The 23,951-nt window shown below is 31.7% G+C and overlaps 2 protein-coding genes across 3 annotated transcripts in view; both read right to left on the reverse strand.

Annotated features, from left to right (window-relative positions):
• LOC129227992 (afadin-like) overlaps window positions 1-11,718 on the reverse strand; it is a 160,505-nt gene extending 148,787 nt beyond the window's left edge. For both annotated transcript variants that reach the window (XM_054862620.1, XM_054862618.1), the window contains exon 1: window positions 11,464-11,718. In XM_054862620.1, coding sequence (XP_054718595.1) covers window positions 11,464-11,574 — 111 coding nt within the window. In that variant the 5' untranslated portion in view covers window positions 11,575-11,718. The remainder of the gene's footprint in view (window positions 1-11,463) is intronic.
• A 2,977-nt stretch (window positions 11,719-14,695) lies between these two features.
• LOC129227904 (recQ-mediated genome instability protein 1-like) overlaps window positions 14,696-23,951 on the reverse strand; it is a 56,774-nt gene continuing 47,518 nt past the window's right edge. Inside the window, exons 8-12 of the mRNA XM_054862525.1 lie at window positions 23,077-23,156; window positions 22,321-22,434; window positions 17,705-17,746; window positions 17,558-17,611; window positions 14,696-14,943 (exon numbers count right to left, since the gene is read on the reverse strand). Coding sequence (XP_054718500.1) covers window positions 14,782-14,943; window positions 17,558-17,611; window positions 17,705-17,746; window positions 22,321-22,434; window positions 23,077-23,156 — 452 coding nt within the window. The 3' untranslated portion in view covers window positions 14,696-14,781. The remainder of the gene's footprint in view (window positions 14,944-17,557; window positions 17,612-17,704; window positions 17,747-22,320; window positions 22,435-23,076; window positions 23,157-23,951) is intronic.

Genomic DNA, 23,951 nt, shown 5'->3' on the forward strand with positions numbered 1-23,951 from the left:
ATTTTGTGAGAAAATATCAAACACAGAACAAAATGCATCAAAGTTATGTTTTATTTAATATTTATTAAATGTGAACATTCATATAAAATATATATGTAACTTATTTATACAGCTAACTAGTTATGTATGTATATATAGGGGGAGGTGGGGTATTTGGACCGGTCTTAATTACTTTAATGCTATTAATATTTTTTATTTTATTTTATGACCAACAAATAGCACCTATGGTCCTACAAATGCTATCATGAAATCACGTGGTAGTTATATTGAACATACTTCATTCCAGAAAGTGTTATTTCAGTAGTCCTGAGTAATTTTCGGAAAACTGTATATTTTTTTTAATGGTTTTCATCAAGATTGAGGAAAAAAATTGAACTCATTTCTTAAAGTACCTATAGTTCAATATAATTGACAATTTTTTCATTTTTTGCCAAAAAGAAAAAAATTATGACATCACTTTTTTGGACCAAGAAGGTGGGGTAGGTTGATCCACTTTTGTGGGGCATGTTAGACCCAACCAACCTACCCCACATAATGAAATTTTTTTGCTCTTAAATCTCAATAATTATAACAATATTCTATGATTTTTCTTTAGATTAAAAAAAAAAAATTGTGTACTAGTGGTGAATGCTTATTGCTGCTATTAAATAAAGATGAGTTATCAAAAAATCAATTTAGCATGTTATATTGATCTTGAAACTTAATATTTTTCATTCTACACACAGAGAATAAGGTAGTTACAAATTTTGATGGTATTTATCACTAAAATTATAACAAACGTTGTTTGAGTTATGCAGTCCAACGTGCCCCACCAGGCAGAATAACCAACGTGCCCCACCCGTGGGGCACGTTGGTTTATTTTACAAGGTTCTGTTAAAATATTAATGTAAAAAAAAGTTTATCAATTCAACACTTCTAAAAAAATCTGCGGAGTTGAAAATTGTTTAGTGAATTTTATTGTAGAAAATCGAACTGATCATTAAATTTTTTGATGAGATAAAAAATGATAAGTAAAAAAGTCAGCAACGTGCTCCACCTCCCCTGAAGTTGAATTCATTAAAAAATTTCAATTTGTACCCATGAGTTTTTTTTCCTGTAACAGTAACCAAAATGTGTGCAAAAGAAAGTTAAAAATAGTGTATTTCTTTTAACTAAATTCCAAATTTTTTTTTTTTTTTTTGTAGTTTACAGAATGTATTAAATAGCACAAGTTTTAAAATAATAGTGCATATATTTGGGTCCTTCTCCTACAATGTGAAATTTTGCAATCCAGAATTTTAATTTTTGAACTTTTCAGGAAGGATGCAATTTGGCATTTTTTAGAAGGAAAAAATATGAATTGTGGTAAAACTACAATGGTTCGTGAAACATGTACATTTATTTTGCAGGTAATGATGCTTTAGTTTGAAAAAATGAAAAAGTGTCATTACAATCCCATGTTAAAAAACCATGTAGAAATTCAAAAAATATTTTTTTTTAGTGGCTTTAAGGTTCACAATTAAGTACTAGTAATAGCCCAAAAGAAAATAAAAACAAACATACCATTTTAAGTCTTTTAATAGATTAAAAATAATTTTGAAATTCTTTTTCTTCAAAAAAATATACTGAATGCATTAAATCATTCATTTTCACTCATTCAAATTAAATCTATGAACCTAAAGTAAATATGCTTTTTAAAATACTAAAAGAACTATTTAAAATTCATTTATTAAAAAAATTGAACATTAATAAATTGAGGAAAAGCAATTCCGTAGCAAGGATGGTAATGACTCTGGAAGGATGGTAATGGTCATAGCAGGATGGAAATGAGGAATACATGTTTAAAATAACTTTAAGCAAACATACAGTAAGATTAATGTCAAAATGCTTGGTTTTTCAAAACAGAGTATTATGACGTCAATATTTATATATTTATTTTGCATTAAATACAGATGCTGCGAGTTTCTCTACCGAATTATGTTTTTCTTTTGCTAAACAAAAATGTCTACGAGAAATGAGTATAGGACAGTGGTTTCCAACCCATGGGCCTAGGCCCACTTGTGGGCCGTGGACACTGATTGAGAATCTGAATCAAGAAAAATCCCTGGGTCTGGATTTCCGTTTTCATTGTGAGAAAATTCGCTTTGTAGATAAACCGTCACTCAAAAGCTCTCCCTGGCTCATAGCCAATAAGGAACTTTAAGATTAGAAATTTTCATATTTTTTAAGATCTTTTCCTTATCATTGAAGATGAAATCTAATGAATCAGAAACTCTTTTAAAGACAATTGCCAAAGAAACTAGTATTAGCTTAAGTTAAAAACTCGTTTGTTGAACTGCCATGACTAACCAGTGAATTGAGACACTCGAAAGGCTTTTATAAGCAGAAGACACCCCCCCCCCCCAAAAAAAGTAAATTTTGGCTGGACAAGTAATATATAGGGTTTGGTGTGCTTCAGTTTTCTACAAAATTGACGAGCCCCAGAACTGAAAAGGTTGGAAACCGCTGGTATAGGAGGATCTTTAATAACGCATAAAATCTCTTTCTGTGGCTATCTGGTGCTTGTCCTCTTCTGCGCACCAACAAAATTACTTTTTGCTTTTGATCTGGACAAATAAAGTGGATTCTCAGACTACTACTTTGAATCGACAACACCTGCACATTAGGGTCTGAATTAGTTATCATCCTATGACACATTGCATTTAAAACCAACCAATTTAAAATACAATGTACTTAATGAAATGATAGTTAAGTGGGAACCAGTGACCATTAAAAATAATAGCAACCCACTGCCCAGCAGGTACTTATTACATAATATAAGATAATTTAAAAAAAGTAAGATTAAGAAAATTATGCATTTAAAATATTAAAAACAATTCAATGTGCTGAATTTGAAGGTAAAAATATATATAATTAAAAAAAGCAAAGCAAATAATTTTATTCTATCCTCAGTCTATCATTACCATCGAAATCTTAATACTTTGTGCTGGACGATAATATTTCACTTTATTTCACCTGGGCATGAACTAAACTGTAGCTACCATTCTAAAAATTTTGCACATTTTGATCAAAGGCTAATGTAAGCAAATAAAAAACAAAAATACATGTGAAATGCAACTGTAATAAGTTGTCTTGGTAGTGTTGTGAATTTCCTTTCATAAATGTGCCAATTTTTTTAAAGTAAAATATTTTTTAAATGAACATTTGAGAAAAATATTATCAAATACTCATGAATTAAACCTCATTAATATGTGTATTTATGCATTCCAAAATAGCAGTAAACATGTATTGATTATATTATACACCTTTAGCTTTAGTGTACTTTCGGACAGTTTAAGACACTTTTAGACGGTAAAAACCACCTGTCCTATCCTAAAACCAGTTTTGGACAGTCCAAAACCCAACCTTGCTTAATGGTTTCCTTTGATGTCAGTTTCACAAATGCATAATCACAAGCTTTAGCAGTTTTCATAGCTGAATTATCAACTCCTACTTTGGTCATCTGATACAAATATCTAACCAGAGTTGCTATTGATTTTGAATGCCTCAGTAGTATAGGAGTCCTTACTCCTTAAGGGGTACGTGGGACCCTTCCTCTTAAACACTTATTAATAATATTTCATACAAAAAATCTCGTTGTAGTATGAACTTTTTAAGTTAAACTATACATGAAAAATTAATGATCAGAAAAAATAATAAAATCCAACCTTAAACTCTAACCTGTTGCTTAAACTCTCAAAAAAATATTTTCCAGTTTTTTTTTTGGATTAAATGTTATGACAGAAAATATCCCACAAACCCAAATATATTGAAAACCAATCACTGTGATAAAATTTAAAACAATCAGTGTAAAAAAGTTTGATAACTTTATCCACATTTCACTCTCAGGGGATGACACACTTCCCCCAACCAACCTTATAAAGTTTTAGGTATTATTGCCACACTCACGGGTGGGGCAAGAGATTCTCCCTTGAGGGATTCTGCCCTGGCAATGAAGGTTTTCCATGGATTGTATGTTTTTCGAAATTGAAGTCATAAAGACACAACTATTGATCATCTCTAGCTATGTTAGAGAAAACAATGGGGTTCAGGAATTTTCCTCTGTTAACTTTTCAAAATTAAAGTTCCAGAAAGGCAGTTTTAAGCGACCTTCAATTATGTTACGTAGTTTTCCATAATTTTTCCGAAATTGAAGTTCCAAAAAACGAAATGATTATGTAAAAAAAGGAAAAAGATTCAGGAGTTTTTTTTTTTCCCTTTGGCAATATCTCTATATTTTATTCGTTTTAAGTAAAACTTCTTAGAGAGCTTGTCTAAATCAGATAGATACCTAGTTGGAGGTAAGTAATAAAAATCAATCTCCCCCTGTCTGAAAAATGTCTGGATCTGCCCTTGCTTACAGCCTGACTAAAAATAAATCATTTACTGCTCTACTACATTAACTCAAAATAAACATTTGAAGGAAAGAACAAAATTTTTAACGCTGCAGCAATAAAAACGAATTTGTGTAAATTCCATAAAGGGTATCTAGTCTGAAACTAGGGACACGCCGTCCCTATGTGTGAGATGGTGCGGCGCACAATGGCACCAGAGTCAAAAAGGTGCCAAGCGCAAGCAGTCAAAAAATACCCAAATGGAGGGAAAAAATTTCCAACCAAAAACTTAGAATTGAACTTTCCCTTGTATCTTATGATGGTGGCGGTGAAATTTTACTGCTCTTTGAAACAAGTAACCGGTCTCGCTGCCCAACTTAAAGGAAAAATTATTGCCTGATGCATTGCAATTGCATGAAATGGTGCCGTGAATGTGCTATTTTCAGTAAGTCTTATAGTACTTAAGGTTGAGCATGGGTCATTTTCAAAAATAGGTGTTATTTGAAAATTTGAAGTCTATAAAAAAATTCTACAAATCAAATATAATTCTAGAAAATAATTAATCAAATATAATTATATTACACTATTTTAATGGTTTTCGTACAGTTTCTTTTTAAAAATTGTTTTAGTTGGGGCATTTTTGAACAAATATTGTGGAAATTGTCATGTCTGTTACCGGACAAACTGCCTGAAATTTTACAACTCAAATTTAAGCACATAATACAAACACGAATTTCATGTGTCTAGTGAGTGTTTCTATACACTGAATAAAGATATTTAAATTTATAGTTAATCATAATTTTTTTTGAAATTTTTTTTCTTTGTCATGTCTGTTACCAACATTGCTTTTTGACAAGTATTTTCTTCTTGTAAAATATTTGTACAAACAAATAAAACAAACCTTTGTTATTTACTAATGTATCACATAAAGGGACATTATACTGAACTTTATAATATTGATACTAAGCTCATTAACAATTTTAAAATACAAATTATAAACGGTAACAGACATGTCATAAAGTAACAGACATGACTCACTGCAATGAAAATGTACAATAAAGCTGTGAAGTATTTATGTTTTCTTTTGGTACTGATCATTTAAGCTGAAATTGAGATGTTTATAAAAACATACGGATTAAAAAGAGCATTTATTTTTTGTAAATATAATTTTTCAATATTATACTGTGTCAAATTTACATTAAATGATAAATATTGCAGCTGCCAAGCAGATGATCCAGTAAGGCAGGGATTTGGCAGTTTCATAACAATATCATTTAATTCAATTTCATATTCTTTATTATCTTCTCAGTAAAATTTTGCATGGTTCCTAACCTTTTTCAAATAGTTAACAGTAAAAAAACTATCCTCCCTACTAATTATCTCGGAAACAAAATATTTTTTTCCAATTTTGGTTGTTGTGGTGAATATGTAGTATTGTAATTTGTATACAATATGTCTTTTTGTGACTTTTAACTATTGTTTGTGGTAATTTGACTGCTTCATGTTATCATACATTAAAATAAAAAAAAAAGGTAAGCACATTTGCACATTATTTACTTGTGCGTGATACTTATACACATTTTAGACAATAAATTAGTTTAACTCTTGAGTTCCAAAACGTAATGAATTGACCATAGTTATTTGAACCCTCCCCTTCTTTCTTTAACTATTTGTGCATTAAATTAAACTAGTATGTTGTGGCCATCACGAAACTTTCTTCTATATTTTTCTTTTTTTTTCTGATCCCTCCCCATGCTTGACGAGGAAGCAATATTCCCAACAAAACAAAATTACACATGCAAAAACTTGACGACCATCCCAATGTCTGAATTATTGCAAGAGCAAAGCAAAGAGCGAAAATTGAAAGTTATTTTAAAAGCCTTGCTTGAATTAATTACAAATATTTTATTTGTTAACAAATGCAAGATGGCAACAGTTAAAAATTTTAAATCATTGAGATAATATTTCCTATCAAATCACGAGAAATACGCAGACGACAATCTATTACGATTTATCTTTCTTATTGTTGCATTAATAAAAATATTTTTATTCGCAAAAAAAAAAAAAAAAAAAAAAAAAAATAACACCTCTTGGAGCGATTGGCGTCAAAATTGAACCAAAGCCTGTTTACATATGGATTCACATATATTCCAAATTTCAAATAGAACGTAGCATTACTTCTTGAGATAGGGCACTCACAATGGAAAAAAAGAACAGGCGATTGCGCTACCCCCTTTTTAGCTGTTGACACCAAAATAAAATCAGTTCTCATAATCACTAAGGGCTACTTGCCGATAAATTTTTCTTTCATTCCGTTCATTATTTCTTGAGATACAGCCAGTCACAACGTTCTATAGCTCAACCCCCGTTCGAGTTATTGGCACCAAAATTGAATCAGCACCTGTTCCTGTTAATGGCAACATATGGACCAAATTTTTTTTGATTCCGCCAGTTACTTCCTGAGGAATAGCAAGCACGCGTAACTCAAAAAACGTCCCATTGCTCCACCCCCCTTGGAGGAATTCGCGCCAAAAACCAATGGGCACAAGTTCACATAGGGGCACATATGTGTACAAAATTTCGTTCGATTTCATGCGGTAGTTTTTGCCGTAGAGCGGCCACAAAAAACTGGTCACACACAGACGTGACACACACAGACATTTTCCAAAAATGGTCGAAATGGACTCAGCACACCTCAAAACGTTCGAATCCGTCAAAATTCGAAAATTTGCACGAATCCAATACTTTCTTCTATATATTAGATATAGAAGAAAGTAAAAAAGAGCTTTGTACAATATATTTGTTTTAGATATTGAATCCAATGCCTTTTTAAAGATACCATATGCCAGAATAATTTGTTTTTCTGGAAAGTATTTTAGTTTCACATTTTAAGGTGGAATACCTCTTCATTAAAAAATACTCTTGTGCGGATACAAGGGAGGTGCGACGAGGGCTCTACCTGCAAATTTCTGGACACAGAAGTTCCAAAAGTGTTTTTAAGACACTTTTTGATGAATTTAAGGGAGTTCTCAACTGGAAATGTTTCAGAATTGAAGTCATAAAAACACAATTGCGAGCCATCTTTAATGACATTAAGAGAAAGGAGGAGGTTTGGAACTCTCAACTACCAAATTTTTGAAATTGGGGCTTTAAAAACTAGATTTTATTATCGGGGTGTTAGGGGGAGGAGAGGTCCGAAAACTCGCAACATTTTGCAAAATTGAATCTTAAAAACGCGATTTTAAACCACTGATGGTAATGTTAGAGGAAAGAATGGTTCAAGCACTTCTCTCCCCCTGCTAATTTTTCGAAACTGCAGATTCAGAAACGCAATTTTAAATGATGTTAGACGGTGTTAGAGTGGGAGAGTTAGTAAACTCTCCTGTTTTTCTCCAAAATTGATGTCCTAAAAATGCAATTTTGTTCTCTCTTGAAGATTCCAGAATCTGCATGTGATTAATCTATTAATCAACCCTGTTGTCATGTTTTGACAGACATAAAAGTTTGATCCATCATTCAAGAATTAGAGAGCTATTTAGAGCGGTGTTGACTGATATTTTAAATATTGTCTTTTTCCAAAACACATTAGCAACTCAGAAGAAATATGCAGCTAGCTAAGGAAGTGGAAATAACTTTGAAACAGGAAGTAAAAACGTACAGGGCATCCAAAATTAAATATTCACACATTGTTTTTTTTAAATGAATTAAATGTGAAACTTGTTTTTTTCAAAATTATATTAGTCTTCAAAAATTCACTCCAGGTGCAAACTGTATTTTCCCTGAACGCCGCTGTATAAAGGCGCTCAAAAGATATTTGCACAACAGCGACGATCAAGCTTGGCGTGGGCCTGTCTGAAACAAGACTCTAAAATATAATTGTTAACTCTTATTGAAATAAATATTTCTCTCAAAGAATCCGTGTTCTTAAAGGTTAACACTGATTGTTATCAGACTCTAGTCTCACTTAGCGGTTCAACAATTTAACTGAAGCAAAGTTGATCTGCCCCTCTCATCACTGCATCGAAATTGACCATGATTGATTGACACTAACATGAAATAAAACAGAATGGAGAAGTTGCCATAGTCAGTGTAAAGCAATGATCTTTAAACTGCAATATGAAAATCGCCAGGGGCGGGAGGGATAAAATAAAATTTTGGAGAAATCAATTTAAAGGATCCACAGCATATTCACTTACTTATAAGTCACTGCCCTTAAGCTGGAGCTACGGCAGAACTGTAAGTATGCACTAACAGCCTGGTTGTGATCAGGAGCATGCACAGGGGGATAGGGGAGAAGGGACACCTGTTGGCCTGGGCTCGAGTCGGAAGGGGGCTCAAGATTTTTAAAATGAGGGATGAAATATATATGTAGAGATGTAGGGATAAACAAAAGGGAGGGAGACCCATAAAAGTCATTTGTACATGTGCTCCAAAATTTCTGTGCATGTCCATGGTTATGATATCTAACTAGACTGCAAGCTTGTCCTTTTTATGGAATTATCAGTCTGGAAGATTGCACTTATGCTTTCTATTAAAATACAGCAAATACATAATTATTCTTTCCCTTTAAGGAAATTAAGAATTTTACTTCCAATGGGGAATTAAACATAAAAAATATTGCGTTTCTTCCAGTAAGTAAAATTTAATAACCGGATATAGAGCCCTAATGTGCTACAAAATTAGTACATTTACTAACAATGCATTTTAGTTTGTTGATTGCTGATTTAACATTTTTTACTTAAATATAACTCTGAGGAATATTTCATAGCCACTCTCATAAGGTGCTGTCCATAAATGTTGTCGCTTTCTTCCCACATTTTTGAGCTCTCTTCCCTTTTGCCTCTCTTCTTTTAATATACATATCCTCAAAATGAAATAGTGTGGCGACGCATTTTGTTACCCAAATCCTTCCCCTTGTCACAAGCTCACAATTTTAAACTCCCGTTCCTCTTCAATGTCCGACATCGTTTGTGGACAATCTTTAAGATATATACTTTAGAATTAAAAGAAACAAAGATTTAAAGCTCAAAACATCAGCCTACACATAAAGAAGTGGAGGGGGAGGGAGACAAGTGCAATAAGGGGGCATAATCCAGCACTGGGGCCCAGATTGATACTGGGGCCTTGTTACAAAATACCATTTGCATGAAATTAAACCTACAATTATGAGATAAGAAACAAGATTTTCAACACTTAAAAAATATGTATGGCATCCACAAGGACATTTCACAGAAAATTCGACCCAACAATCTATCCTATACCCCTTTGATTCAACATAACATAATGCTCAACACTAAATGCGAAGTTGGATGGATTTAACAAACAGCCAAACGCATAATAACAGACAACAATGAACTAGTATGTTGTGGCCATCACGAAACTTTCTTCTAAATTTTTCTTTTTTTTCTGATCCTTCCCCATGCTTGACGAGGAAGCAATATTCCCAACAAAAACAAAATTACACATGCAAAAACTGAAAGTTATTTTAAAAGCCTTGCTTGAATTAATTACAAATATTTTATTTGTTAACAAACATAAGATGGCAACAGTTCAAAATTTTAAATCATTGAGATAATATTTCCTATCATTTCCATACAATTAAAATCACGAGAAATACGCAGACGACAATCGATTACGATTTATCTTTCTTATTGTTGCTTTAATAAAACTATTTTTATTCGCAAAAAAAAAAAAAAATCAACACCTCTTGGAGCGATTGGAGTCAAAATTGAACCAAAGCTTGTTTACGTATGGATTCACATATATTCCAAATTTCAACCAGAACGTAGCATTACTTCTTGAGATAGGGCACTCACAATGGAAAAAAAGAACGGGCGATTGCGCTACCCCCTTTTTAGCTGTTGACACCAAAATAAAATCAGCTCTTATACCCACTAAGGGCTACTTGTCAAAAAAATTTTGTTTGATTCCGTTCGTTATTTCTTGAGATACAGCAGTCACAATTGACGACAAAAAACGTTCTATAGCTCAACCCCCCTTTGAGTTATTAACGCCAAAATTGAATCAGCACCTGCTCCTGTTAATGGCAACATATGGACCAAATTTTGTTTGATTCCGCCAGTTACTTCCTGAGGAATAGCAAGCACGCGTAACTCAAAAAACGTCCCATTGCTCCACCCCCCTTGGAGGAATTCGCGCCAAAAACCAATGGGCACAAGTTCACATACGGGCACATATGTGTACCAAATTTCGTTCGATTTCATGCGGTAGTTTTTGCTGTAGAGCGGCCACAAAAAACTGGTCACACACAGACGTGACACACATACATACACACACACACACACACACACAGACAGACATTTTCCAAAAATAGTCGAAATGGACTCGGCACACCTAAAAACGTTCGAATCCGTCAAAATTCGAAATTTGCACGAATCCAATACTTTCTTCTATATATTAGATACAGAAGAAAGTAAAAATTATTTCACCACTGCAATCTGAATCTAATTGTTAAGTGAAAGTGACATGTATATTAAATCATAAAGAGCCCAGAAAAACAATAAAATTTACATTATCCTAAATTATACAAGTGTTCATCACTGTCAGAACTAGTAATGTAAATTGCTAACAGCTGATTAAAAAAATTTATTTTTCAATTTATGAACATCATTACTAAGAATACGCACCAAATATTTCAAAATGTCGTATCCACAAACCCCTTAAGAAAATGTAACAAAATCTAATGTAGTTGAGAGGATATTTGAACGATTTTTTTTTCTATTTTGACAGGAAGTCAAATCGAGAAATTTCTGGCACACCCTGAAAAAAAATTATGTTAAGACAGAATAAAATGTTTTTTAATTTTATTGCGCACTGGGAAAGCAATTACTAAATTTGAATAATTAGCAAAACTTTTAAATTCCCCGCTCATCACCGCTAAGGTAAATCAACGCCCTACAACTATTCTACCTGTCTGAAATAGCCTTGAGGGTGTGCTACAAGTACGCCATCTTGAATTCACAAACGTAAATAATCATAACTAAAATGCCTTTTTATCGTTATTTAGGGACAATGGCATACAAGCGGCGAGTGCCATATGAACTAGAATAATAATATTTCATTCCAAAATAGTTAGGAAGTTCCAACTCACCTCATTCGGCTCAGATAACCAAAATATATCCAATCGGTTAGCGTTCCATTGGTTAATAATATTCTTTAACTTTTCGCGTTCTTGAACTTTTCTTTCACGATCGCTAGCCATCTTGAATTTTATTCTTTTAACAAAGTTGAATAATGGACGGTCTTAAATCCCAGGCACTGTGACAATGATTTTAACATAAGACGGACACAACACACGTTCACAATCAACAAACGCAAGAACACGCATAATTCTGGTCAGTGTGTGTACTACATGGCTGGAGGATTTTTAAAAGACGTATGCGCATGCTCGAACAGCGCCATCGTAATTCCTGCGGCGATTTTGTGAATAAAATGAAGCAACAGTTGGTCGTAATCAAAGTTGAACTTCTTGATGTGCACTTTTTTTTTATTGATATCTTCAAATTTATATATATTTTTTTCCTACTTAATTTCATTCACTGAAAGAAAGATAGCCTAAAAATTGAAGAATTGGCTAACAATTTTTCAAAACAAAGTTCGCATACGTCTTTTGTACAACGAAAATGTTTCAATTTCAATTACTGGATTTCGAACCCGGTTTAAAATCATATATATTATTTTATCAATCATGCAGGAGCGGACTGGCCCACCGTACGTCCGCCCTCCTATTTGTGCACTTTTGCCCTCGAGAACCTAAGCGTTTTCGTTTTTTTTTTCTTTTCTTTTAAAGTCCTTTAGGGAGTCAGAGGTTCGCTACACTTGGGAGAGCCAGTCCACCCCTACTATCATGTGCTACTATAATAACAAGGATTTCTCTATGAGTTGCAACAAACGATTTTTTGAATCCTTTGTATCTTTCGTTACTCAATTTACTGTTTAAGTAATAACAACCTTGTTTCAAATCGCGTTTATACACATGACTTGTGCTCTAATGAATCCTTACCCATTCAGTGGCTGCATTTGTTACTTAGCCAATTCATTCGCTTTTTTAATTAATCACATTGAATGTCCGGATTTACAGTGATTTGCAAGCATGAAGAACTTTTGGTACAAGGCAGTTAATATCTGAAATTCTTTCATAGCACAGAGCAAAAAACGTAAAGGTGAATTGACATATTGCATTAGAGAGACAAACTAAATATCTTTCTCTCTCAAATACTATATTCTTAAGTAATCAAAGTTGTTTGAAATCTAAGACAACAGACTCAAAGCACAGTTGCCGCCAGGGGTGCCGAGGGGGGGGGGGAGGATATTGCACTATCAAGATTTTTTGGGAGGATTTTTTAAATTTATTTATTGAATTTAGTTTAATGATTTATTTTTAATTTAAATGATTTATTTTACTTTATTCTGCTTATATTTTATTTCATTTATTTATGTAGTTTGTGCGCGTGCGTGTATGTCTTTGGCATAGCACAGAACTTTTCTAATAAAATAATAGTAATTAAAAATTTATAAATAAAAAATATTTAAAAAAAATAAATTTTTAAAAATATATATAAATAAAAAAAGAGAGCTGAAACATAAAAAAGGGAGAGAGTTGAAAAAATTTGGGGGGGGGGGGGGGGGGGGATTCGCGTCACTGAACTTGGGGGGGGGAGGGATGGGCACCCCTGGTTGAAGAAAACACCAAATAAAATAAGAGCGGGCATAATACACACACACCTACATTTAATGTTAGAAGAAAAGAAAAAATTTATTTTGAAATGCTCTCTCTCTCTCTCTCCAAATTTGTCGAATAAACATGTTTTCAGAAGCTCACAGCGACCTCGCATCAGGGTGCCCTTTAAAATCGTGGTTTATCTTCCCATAAGGGCGGTTCCAGCTTCTGGTTTGGGAGGGGTAAAAGAGTAATATCATAAATAAGGAGATAGGAGTAATTTCTTTTTGATATATAAGTCCCTGAAATGCAGTTTTTGGCTAAGTTTATTCACATTGGGGGGGGGGGGGGGATCATTGCCCGCTCCACCTTTTCATCTATTTACAATTAGCATAAATATTTCGATCATATTTATATAAAGAAATGCTCAGATCAACAGATTGAACTGACTTTTCATAACATTCAAAACACAAATGTTCAAGAATTTTGAAAAGTTTCCGTTGAACTGATAGCTGAAAAAGCATGACAAAATTCACAACTGATCGTCTATCACTTCCACTTTATCAGAGTTCACTTTTCCTGGTGAGCAAGAACACTTCGGTTGGTTTGGGCAGGTATCCTATTCATATCCTCAGAACTTAAGGTGCCCATATGTGTAATTTTAGAGGAGGGCTAAGAAAACTTATATGTGTGAAGGCTTTAATTTAAAGAAAACATTTTATTTTTTAACTGTCTTCTTCTGTTTACAAAGTAATGAAAAAAGTTAGAATCATGAAGATTTTCTGTTTGAAAATTCAGATGAACTTTTAACATATTAAGAAATCCATATTTTTGTTTTCCCCAGAAAATACATTACTCTCATTCTAAAAGCAAAATCAATGCAGTGTAAAATTTAAAAAAAAAAAGTTTTAATAAGTCATTCATTAATGCTTCATCTAGGAATGCTTTGAATATTTATGTTCAAAATTCATTAAAAAAAAAAGGCAGTACCAATACTTAGAGAGGAGCTCGAGTCCCTCCTGCCTCCCATGTCTTGGAGATATGGTACTTATTTTGGGCGCAACTGAGAACTACGATAGCAGGGATTGGGAAATACAAACATGTCATTTACTCTATTATCAACTTACGATTTTGCCAAAATGTTTGGCTAAGGCGCAATTTTTTAATGCAAATTTTTAAGTAGAGCTTTCAACTACTAAATGCAGCAGTATCGATTTGTTGAAAAACAATGGATTTACTTTATGTATTTGTTGAAAAATATTAAATGGATTTACTATTTGCCGAAAATAATGGATTTACTTTATGTATGAAGTTGAACCCAAAAAATGAGGACTGCATACAAAATTACAGTCCCCAACTGATGTTTTTAGAAGAACTTTTTGGCAAAAAAATGACGGCTGAATGTAAAATTGCAGTTGTAAAACTCAAATTTTTAGCTGAAAAATATGACTAATGACCACTTATACAGAATATTGCTTCATACTCATTTGTTTATTTCTCGCGCTTAAATATGAAACATTTGTATTGCATTAATTAAGGTTACAGAACAGGAAAAAAATTGTTTCCTTATTAGTACTGTTATGTATTTTAAGGTAAATAAATGTAACATACATTTATACAAAAAAAAAAAAAAAAACTTTATTATTCAGAAATAGATACAATGCACAGTATATAAATAATGAAATATTGTTTCTGAAATTGCACTTAGAAGTGAACACAGATATATACATTTTCAGTAAAGACATGAAGCTATTTGGAAGACATGTCTGAACTAACTCTTTCAAAAAGCTGCTTCAGTTCTAATTCCCCAACAGGGGAAAACTGAACAATTACAGGTTTTTCTCCGGGCATGAATTTCACATCCATAAGGCAACTATAATTCTGCAGAGTGGTCCTACATTTCGAAATTGCCTGAAATAATTAATTGAATATTACTTTAGTTTTCAAAAAAAAAAAAAAAATTAAAATATAAATGAAGAGCATTTTCTTCCAGATTATGAGAAAAACATAGTTAATAACATTCTAATATTGTCTATCTGTTTTCAAAAAAGAAAAAAAAAATGTTTAATTTATTTATTAACATGTGTGTAGATATGATAAATATCATAAACTTTTAAGCATACAGCAAAATAAAAGCTGGTGCATTGGCTGTGTCATAACAAGTACCAGGGGTAAAACTGTTTGGAGGGTCAAAAATACTGACTTTAATGACCAAAATTTATAAAATGCTGACCAATACTGACTAAATACTGACCATTTACTGACTAAAATTTTAACAATTAACAAACTTTTGCTCAACAAAAAGGAGTATCATACTTAGTGAAACAAATACTAGCTTTTGTAGAGCAACATAATGTACCACTAATTTGGTACAAATTTTGACTAAGTTTAGTTTGATTCATATATTTATTGCATAATGAATAAAACTTTTCTGAAACTAAAAGAAAAATAAATTAAAAGATCTTGCAACTGTTTAAAATATTATTAAGTGATTGAGAGCAGTTTTTCTTTCACATTTTTTTTCCTTTGAAAACTCAGTAGAAAACAGCTTTCAGAAAAATTCTGAAATCAGGAAATACAAAGTAGAAAAAATACAAAAATTATACACCCAACCCTGTTGATTTTTAGTTAAAAACATCTTTTAGTAAAACTCAAAACACATTTAGAAGATTGTTTTAATTACTAATAAGCAAATTTTTTGCATGTAAAAAAACTACACCCTGTTGCAAAAATACAATTGCAAAGTAAAAACATGAATGAAGGGATTTATATCACACTAGCATTCCTGTACCCGGCATTGCTAGGGTAATGGAATTAGCAAGGGTTAACAGTGTTTGGGGCACCTGGTTTCGAAAATCCCCTGTAATAATTACTTATTACCTATATTTTTTTTCTAATTTTGGGAGGATCACGGGGCCCCTCTACTCCTTATGTATATGCCCTTGTACTTAACCGATCTTTAACTGTTATTAACGATCCTTTTAAAGTATTGATTATCTTTGCAAACACAGACCATCCACATTTTATTGTTATACTTATGTTTAAGCAAGAACTTCTTTGCTTAACACATTTTTAGGTTGGTTTTTTTTCTCTGGTGCTAAAATTATTAAGCTGCTTGATGAACAGACTTTGGAGCAAGCTACATAAAATTGGCCGTGTGAAAAAGTATCCTTTTAAAATGATCCCTGCTACTTTTAATGTCTGTCCTTGTGACTTATTAACGGTTATTGCAAAGCAAACTTTTACAGGAAACTGCACTCTTCTAAATTCAAAAGGATAGTCCGCCTATGATGATGTTCTTAAAAACTTCGTTTCTAGTTTTGAAAAAATGAAAGCAAAAGACAGAAACATTATTATTTGACTTGAGAAAAGCGTCGAAGAATCACGTGAGAAACAAAAACAATATCAAATTTAAAATTCGCTATCGACCAAAAGTTGAGATGAAGTACTGAATAATGATTTGAATGGAGGAAAGCCTCTGAAAATAAGGGATTTAAATTTCAATGACAGGTTTTAATTTCACAGAAATTAACGGGTTTTAATTAATTTCTCCCGAACTAATTGGTATTTCGAAAAATCCTTTCTTAGTGGATACTTTCGTAACCATGTGGATATGCCTGCCACATTTCAAGTCTGAGGCTTCAGCGGTATTGGCTGTGCGTTGATATATATATATATATATATATATGTATATATGTTATCTCAGGACATTGATTTTTATATATTATGATATGTGTATAATGAGAACACAAGTTAGGGTAATTCATTTTAAAAACACCATGTGTTGAATCTATTGCAAAAACTAGAGGATTGAGTGTCCCATAATTAGACACTTTTTAATTTATGAATCATATTTTGGGTTGAGAAACATAGTTACAAGTGTAAATATGAAATTGTGTTTCCATTACCTCTAGTTACTTCAGACACGTGGTTTTCCATCGTAAGTATCAAGTTATTCCTGTGTCGAAAAATATTGGCTTCAAGTTTCATATAATTTTGGTGCCCGATGTTTCCAACACGTTTTACATTGGATTTAAGTTTGGACTAAGCAATGGCCATTCCATGACATTGATATTATTCATGTTGAACTACAGATTTGTTCTGAGTTGGATGCATCAGTAGGCGTTTTGTCTTGCTGAAATACAGTTTGGTCCGCCCAGCAAATTCTGTATGAAATAAGAGGGTCCTCCAATACTCGCTAACAGTCGAGAAAGCTCATTTTCTTGTTACAAATCACTAAAAACGTTTGTCAATTAAATCGAAAATCACAGAAAACCCTATGTTTAAACCGGGCAAAGAAAATGACGTTGTATGGTAACAAAAGGCTGTTAACAATATTTAGTAGTGAGAAAAAGTTTATTTTATATATATTTTTACTGTATTAAATTATATTTTCACGTAAGATATGTAATCCTTTCATTGATAACATAAGGTGATGAACTTGGAAACACTTCTTTAATTAAGAATCTTTAAGTTATTCACCCATTGAATAAGATGGATACAGATAAAAACGAGTAAAACTTACACCCATGACTTCTCTTTTTTTCTGCATATCTTGGGCAGCTTGAGTTTGCATTTTCTGAAAAGGAATAGCAAAAGAAACAAATTAAATTTTAGAAAAGGGACAGGTTAGTTTTAATTCATAGAAATAATATCATGCAAATTAACAAACCATCATATCAAGAGCAGAAATACCAATAATTTGCTCCAAAACCTGAAATGAAAATGGAAAATTTGTTAAAATCATTAATGAAAAACAGACTACATACATGTATAACATGATACTATATACCAAACATATGTAATTTACGTTTTAAAATTTTCTGGCAAAGTAATTAAAATAACCAAAATTTAATGTGAGGTTTTAGCAACATAGAATGCTTACTTGAAAATATGCATTCAATTCCAAACACCGAAATATAGTTTTTATTACAAATTACGTTGAATATTAATCAAATTATTACGACTGGAATGATGTCTCCAAAAACTTTATAGCAAACAGTTTGTCAAAATCTCTTGTTCCAACTTTTGAAGCAGTTTCAGCATTATTTTACTGCAAACAATGAGAATCAAGCGTAAAAAAAAGTTTGAAAATATTTAAAACTGAAAAAAAAAAAAAAAAAAAAGGAGCAAATGTAAATGACTTATGTCAACGAGAAAAACATAAATTAGTTAAGATTTTGCTAAGTTTATTTGATATATTTAAAAGCTATAGAATTACTAAATTGAAAAAGGGTCCTTAATTGTTACAAAATCAGTTTCTACGAAAAATCAACTCGCAGTCATGTATATAACAGATTGAACCCCTGCTTGCCTAGATAATTTTTTTTCACCCAGCAGTTATTTATTAAAAGACTTTTTCTGTTTACAACTTTCAATGTGATGAAGTAAAATGTCCCAATTGATAAATCATTTACCACAACAAACTATCTATTCAGATTTAATTGTGATAAGAAAATACTGCTTACATTTAAGAAGCAATTTTTTAAACATTAACTATTTAAATTTAGTGCTATTTATCATGAGTTGCGCTACAAACACAGCAGTTGCAAAGCTACAAACATCACAAGAAAAATATTCCAGTAGATGATTGTGATTAGAGACGTACCGAGTGCTACTTTGGCCGAGTACAGAGTATTCGGCTTTTCACTACTTGGCCGAGTACCGAGTACCAATTATGTTTTAAGAAGAATCACTGACACACACGTGATAAATTTTGAACTCATTGGAGTAGTAGTATAGACCTCCATGGCTATATAATAGATTTAAAAAAAAATTCCAGGTGAAATTTAATTAAGCATTATTTAAAAAATTTACTTTGTGTCAAAAGTTTGACAAAAACATTATTTTAAAAATTAACAATAAACAAATAAATAAAAGGCATGATTAATCAAGTTGGAAACAAACAAGTTAAAACAAATTGTATCAATCTATTATAGTTCTAGTCTGATAAACGTAAATAATTTTTTAAGCAAATAAAACAACGTTAAAAGCACAAATGTGCAGGAACACTGCAGTCACGTGTTTCTGGGTTACGAGGAATGTCTTTTTCAGTGCACAAAATGTGAGCTCATGAATGTTAAGACAAAAAAATCCGACTTTTGTTGAATGTCTTTAAATCCTTAATCTCACATTTTGTGCAATAATTTCGATTATTAAAATATTTTAATAGCATTTTTTTTTTCACTAAGTATTTCTTTGCCCAATGTCACAACCTTTTTCTTACTCTTAAAAAAATGACTTAATTTTACTTTTCTGTATTGTTATCACTATGCCCAAAATCTGAATCTGCAAAACCAAGGTTCTAAAAATTTGCAATCTAAGTTTTCATGTGATTAGGAATACATTGCGATATGATTGAAAGGGTTTTTTGTTATGAGTCTATGAATATTCATCTTATGGATCACTTAGGATATCTCGGCAAATTGGCCGAGTACCGAGTGGTTACCGAGTACGCCTTACGTTTCTAATTGTGATGCACCACCATATCACATTTCTCACTGGTAGTTAGGGAAGAACAAAGATTTTTTTTTTACTATCCTTCAAAGTGCAGTTAAATGCAAATTCATTACATCATGTTGTACATGATCGGGAGAAATGCTCAAAATCCAGGAATCCCTAGGAGAAACCAGTAGAGTTGGGAGGTATATACAGTGAAGCACCGTTTATACGTTTTTGAAGGGACTGTACGAAAAAAGCGTACAAATGAAAAAACGTATAATAGGTATAGGTTAATGTGTATTAGACTCTGCAGGGACCAATGTATAATTGATAAAAACGTATAAAAGAGAAACGTATAAACGGTGCTTCACTGTAGTTGTAATAGTGTCAGAAGTTTTGCCAAGCTTTGTTATAATGGAATGTTTGGGTAAGAACATCTTTACAAAAATATGTTTACCATTGTCTACAGAGGTGGCGATTGGGACTGAAATGGGGGGGGGGTTTCAAAAAAAAAACGACAACAAAAAGCCATAAAATTTTTTGCGGCAACAAAAAAAAAAAAAAAAAAAAAAAAAAAAAAAAAAAAAAAAAGGTACAAAATTTTGCTAAGGCTGCTCTTTAGAGCATATGAGTGGTAATTGATGCAAATCTAACAGCTTAACTCACGTTTTCTTAACATTTTGATGAATTATGTATACAATAACTTTCCCCGAAGAAACACTTAGACATGAATTAGATTTACATTATTTACCCCAAAGTAATTTGAGGTATCACAAACACCTGGTAATAATTTTATTAAGCAAGTATGGCTTTTTTAATTAAAACAATTGATTTACTAATATCTAGATAATGAATACTTATGCTAAAACTTACTGCTTGAGCTAAATAATGTTTCGTAAACAAATATACAAACTAAAACAAATAATTATGATCCGAAAATTTTGACACTTCTGCTTTTTTATTCTTTCTAGTTTTGATTCCTGAATTGGAAAATAAAATAAATAAATGAACTATAAAAAGTGCGGGGGCGGTTGCCACACCTTGTCCTCCCCCCGAATCGCCACCACTGATTGTCTATAAACTTATAAACAGTATTAAATTAGTTCTGCTTTTCTGTTAAAAGTGCCACCAAATGTGGGAAACATAAACAAATTAGATTTTTCAACATTTTTGTGGGCATTTAGTTAACAGTAAAAAAATTTCTCTTTACCAAGATAAACTTTTTGTACTAATTCAAGTTATTTTTTTAGATATTTGAGGGGCAATGAAAATTTGCTAATGAAAATATTGTTTCCAACAATATATAGGACCTTTGAGGTCATTCCACGGAAAACAATCATTTTGCCCAGCATATATTTAGTCCTAATGTTATTTTCTTACAATGCATTGGAAACAAAATAATTTTAATCTTTTTGTTTTTAGAACACTGATGAGAAAAATATTTAAAAGTTAGTGTTATACGGGGAAACTAAACTTTTGAGCCGGCGATAGACAATTTTTTGTATAAGTTTCAAAAAAAAAAAAAACAAAGTAAAAACTTATTAAAGTTATTATCATACATTTAACAGTGTATTAAACAAATATGAAATTTCATCTCTTAAAATTTGTGTCATATCAAAACTGTATAGTATTAAATTCAAGTTTTGCATTGTATAGTATTGAAACTGTGTTACAATAATCGCAAATTTGGTGCTGTGTAATATCAAAACCATGTTGCAGAAGTACCATTATACGAGGGATGCCTGTGCACTGGGCTACACCAAAAATCTATCAGCGTAAAAAATAGTTAATTCTTATTTATTTTGATGCAATATTAATGAATATGATGATTCAAATGTTTACTTAGCGCTCATTTCCATGATAAACGGGAATTTATTTTATGATAGGAGGAAATTTTACAATGTTGATACGTCACATACCAACCCATAGAACATAAACAGCTAGGTTGTAGAATATCTCTCAAAACACACGTTTTTTTGGCCTCATATCTCAACTTGTTTCTAAGCAATTGTGGCACTGTAAGTGACAAACCTGGCGAGTGTTTCGTCAAGGCAGTTCAGCGATGGAAAGAAGGTCAAGTGGCAACCAGGGTAAGGAATTAGGGCAAGTGGAACACATCTATACTTGCAGACTATTGAGAGAATGCCATGAGAGATGACCAAAAAGTAGATTACAAACAAAAACTCAAAAAAAAAAAAAAAAGAAAGAAAGAACCTCATATCATAGAACCAAGAGCTAACAAAAAAAATTCTGGTGCCATATTCTTGTTCTTCGACCTCAAACTGGCAGGAATCAATTATTCTTGTCCATGATAGGGACACTTTAATTTTTGTGTACACCACAGTTATACAACTAAATTAGACAAAAATTCTACCCAATACTAGTGCACATGTTTGTCTGTAATTATAAAAGCTTTGCAAACAAGTGCGACAAACACTTTGCAATACAACAAAAATGTGTACATAATACTTTCAACACTCAGAAATATAGTAAACATGTAAAAAGTTTATACAAATTTCAGGGTATAAACTTAAAAGTCTTAGCAACAAAAATTAATTCTCATAAATCCACATATTAAAAAGTAAGTAAATTGAAAAATAGTCGCTTTAAGTCAAGACCATATGCTGTGATACAAATAATATTTTTTGAAATTTGTCGTGAAAATTAAATAGTGTCATTCTCTGTTAACTTTTAGTACAGTTAAATGCAAGTTTCACCCATTTTACATGCTTAAGAAATGCAGACTTAGGAAGACTGCTTATCTTTGCCCAGTGGATTTTCAGGAACATAGATCTGCACTCATGCTACTTCACAGTATAATTAACACTGCTTTAAAAAATTACATACTTTATCATGAATATCTGCATCAACAGTAGCTGTGCCGTCATTAATTTTTACACTAAGACTCCATCCCTGTTTTGTTGTGCACTCCAATTTGGATAAGACACTTATAATAAATCCCTACAAAAATAAAGAAAAGCAATAAATTAAAAGATTTGAAGCACAAGTATGAACTGTCTTTTGGCTGATACAAATATTTTGGTAAGAAACTTAAAAAACAAGACAATTGCTTCATTATTTCTTTATTTATAATTTTACTTACTCATTGATCAAAAATATTCTAAATTAACAAATAAAAACTATTTTATTAGAAATATGTTTTATTTTTCACTTTTACCCCATGAAAAAAAAGTGGAAATTTTTCACCATTTTTTTGAAAATACAAATTTAATGCCAAAAATTCAAAATATTGCTTTGATGCAAGTTTTATTACAAAATACTCTATTCTTTCTTAATCTACCGTAATTTTCAAAACAAATTTCCAATTTGCTCATATTGAAAAAAGTAAAGTTCAATTTGCTTCACATTCCCCTACTTGTTCCTCTGTTAATTTATAGCTAAGCAGTTTTTTGTCTAAGGAACAATACTATGGTTGAACTGCTTAAAGTCTCACATATTCTTTACATTTTTGAAGCTTTTGGATGCATTGTCAAGTATTTTCTTAGATATTCAACTAAATGTCAAAAATCTGAAATGACTGATCAGTAATGGCATTTATTTTGAATCTACAAGTTACAAAATGTACAGAATGAAAGTACTTACTTTAACTGTAACAACAGCAGTGCAAGACCGATCTGCAAGGACAACACTGAGGTAGGTAAACGGTTTAGTTTTAATATCATCTGCAATAAAAAGAAACAGGTACTTAATATGCTAAATGAAAAGTTTTAAAAACATACAAACATTCCAGTTGCTAAAAATATATAAACCATCAATAAATTTCTTCCTTGCATTTTAATTATTCATCTTCATAATGTATGCTTGTAGGAGGACATACTGGATGCATAGAGAGGGCAAGTTTTTAAATCAAAGTCAAAATTCAAACCATTTTCATCACTTTTCTAAAAACAAAGTAACATATGTTTAGGGTTCATCATTTACTTTGTGTTGTCTGTCTTGCTTGTCACAGAAACAAACAGTAAATTTAATGTTGAATATAGAAAATATGTTGCAAAAAGGAAAAATAGCAGGAAAAAAAATTGCTGATAAGAAGGATATAATCACAAATTACTGTTGTGAGAGAGTAATTGTACACATAAGTTAGAAAATAAGACTTGTTTGCATTTTTTAACTAGTATGTTGTGGCCATCACGAAACTTTCTTCTATATTTTTCTTCTTTTTCTGATCCCTCCCCATGCTTGACGAGGAAGCAATATTCCCAACAAAAACATAATTACACATGCAAAAACTTGACGACCATCCCAATGTCTGAATTATTGCAAAAGCAAAGCAAAGAGCGAAAATTGAAAGTTATTTTAAAAGCCTTGCTTGAATTAATTACAAATATTTTATTTGTTAACAAGCATAAGATGGCAACAGTTAAAAATTTTAAATCATCAGATAATATTTCCGATCATTTCCATACAATTAAAATCACGAGAAATACGCAGACGACAACCTATTACGATTTATCTTT

Source organism: Uloborus diversus, chromosome 8, assembly GCF_026930045.1.
Source record: "Uloborus diversus isolate 005 chromosome 8, Udiv.v.3.1, whole genome shotgun sequence".
NCBI lineage: Eukaryota > Metazoa > Arthropoda > Arachnida > Araneae > Uloboridae > Uloborus > Uloborus diversus.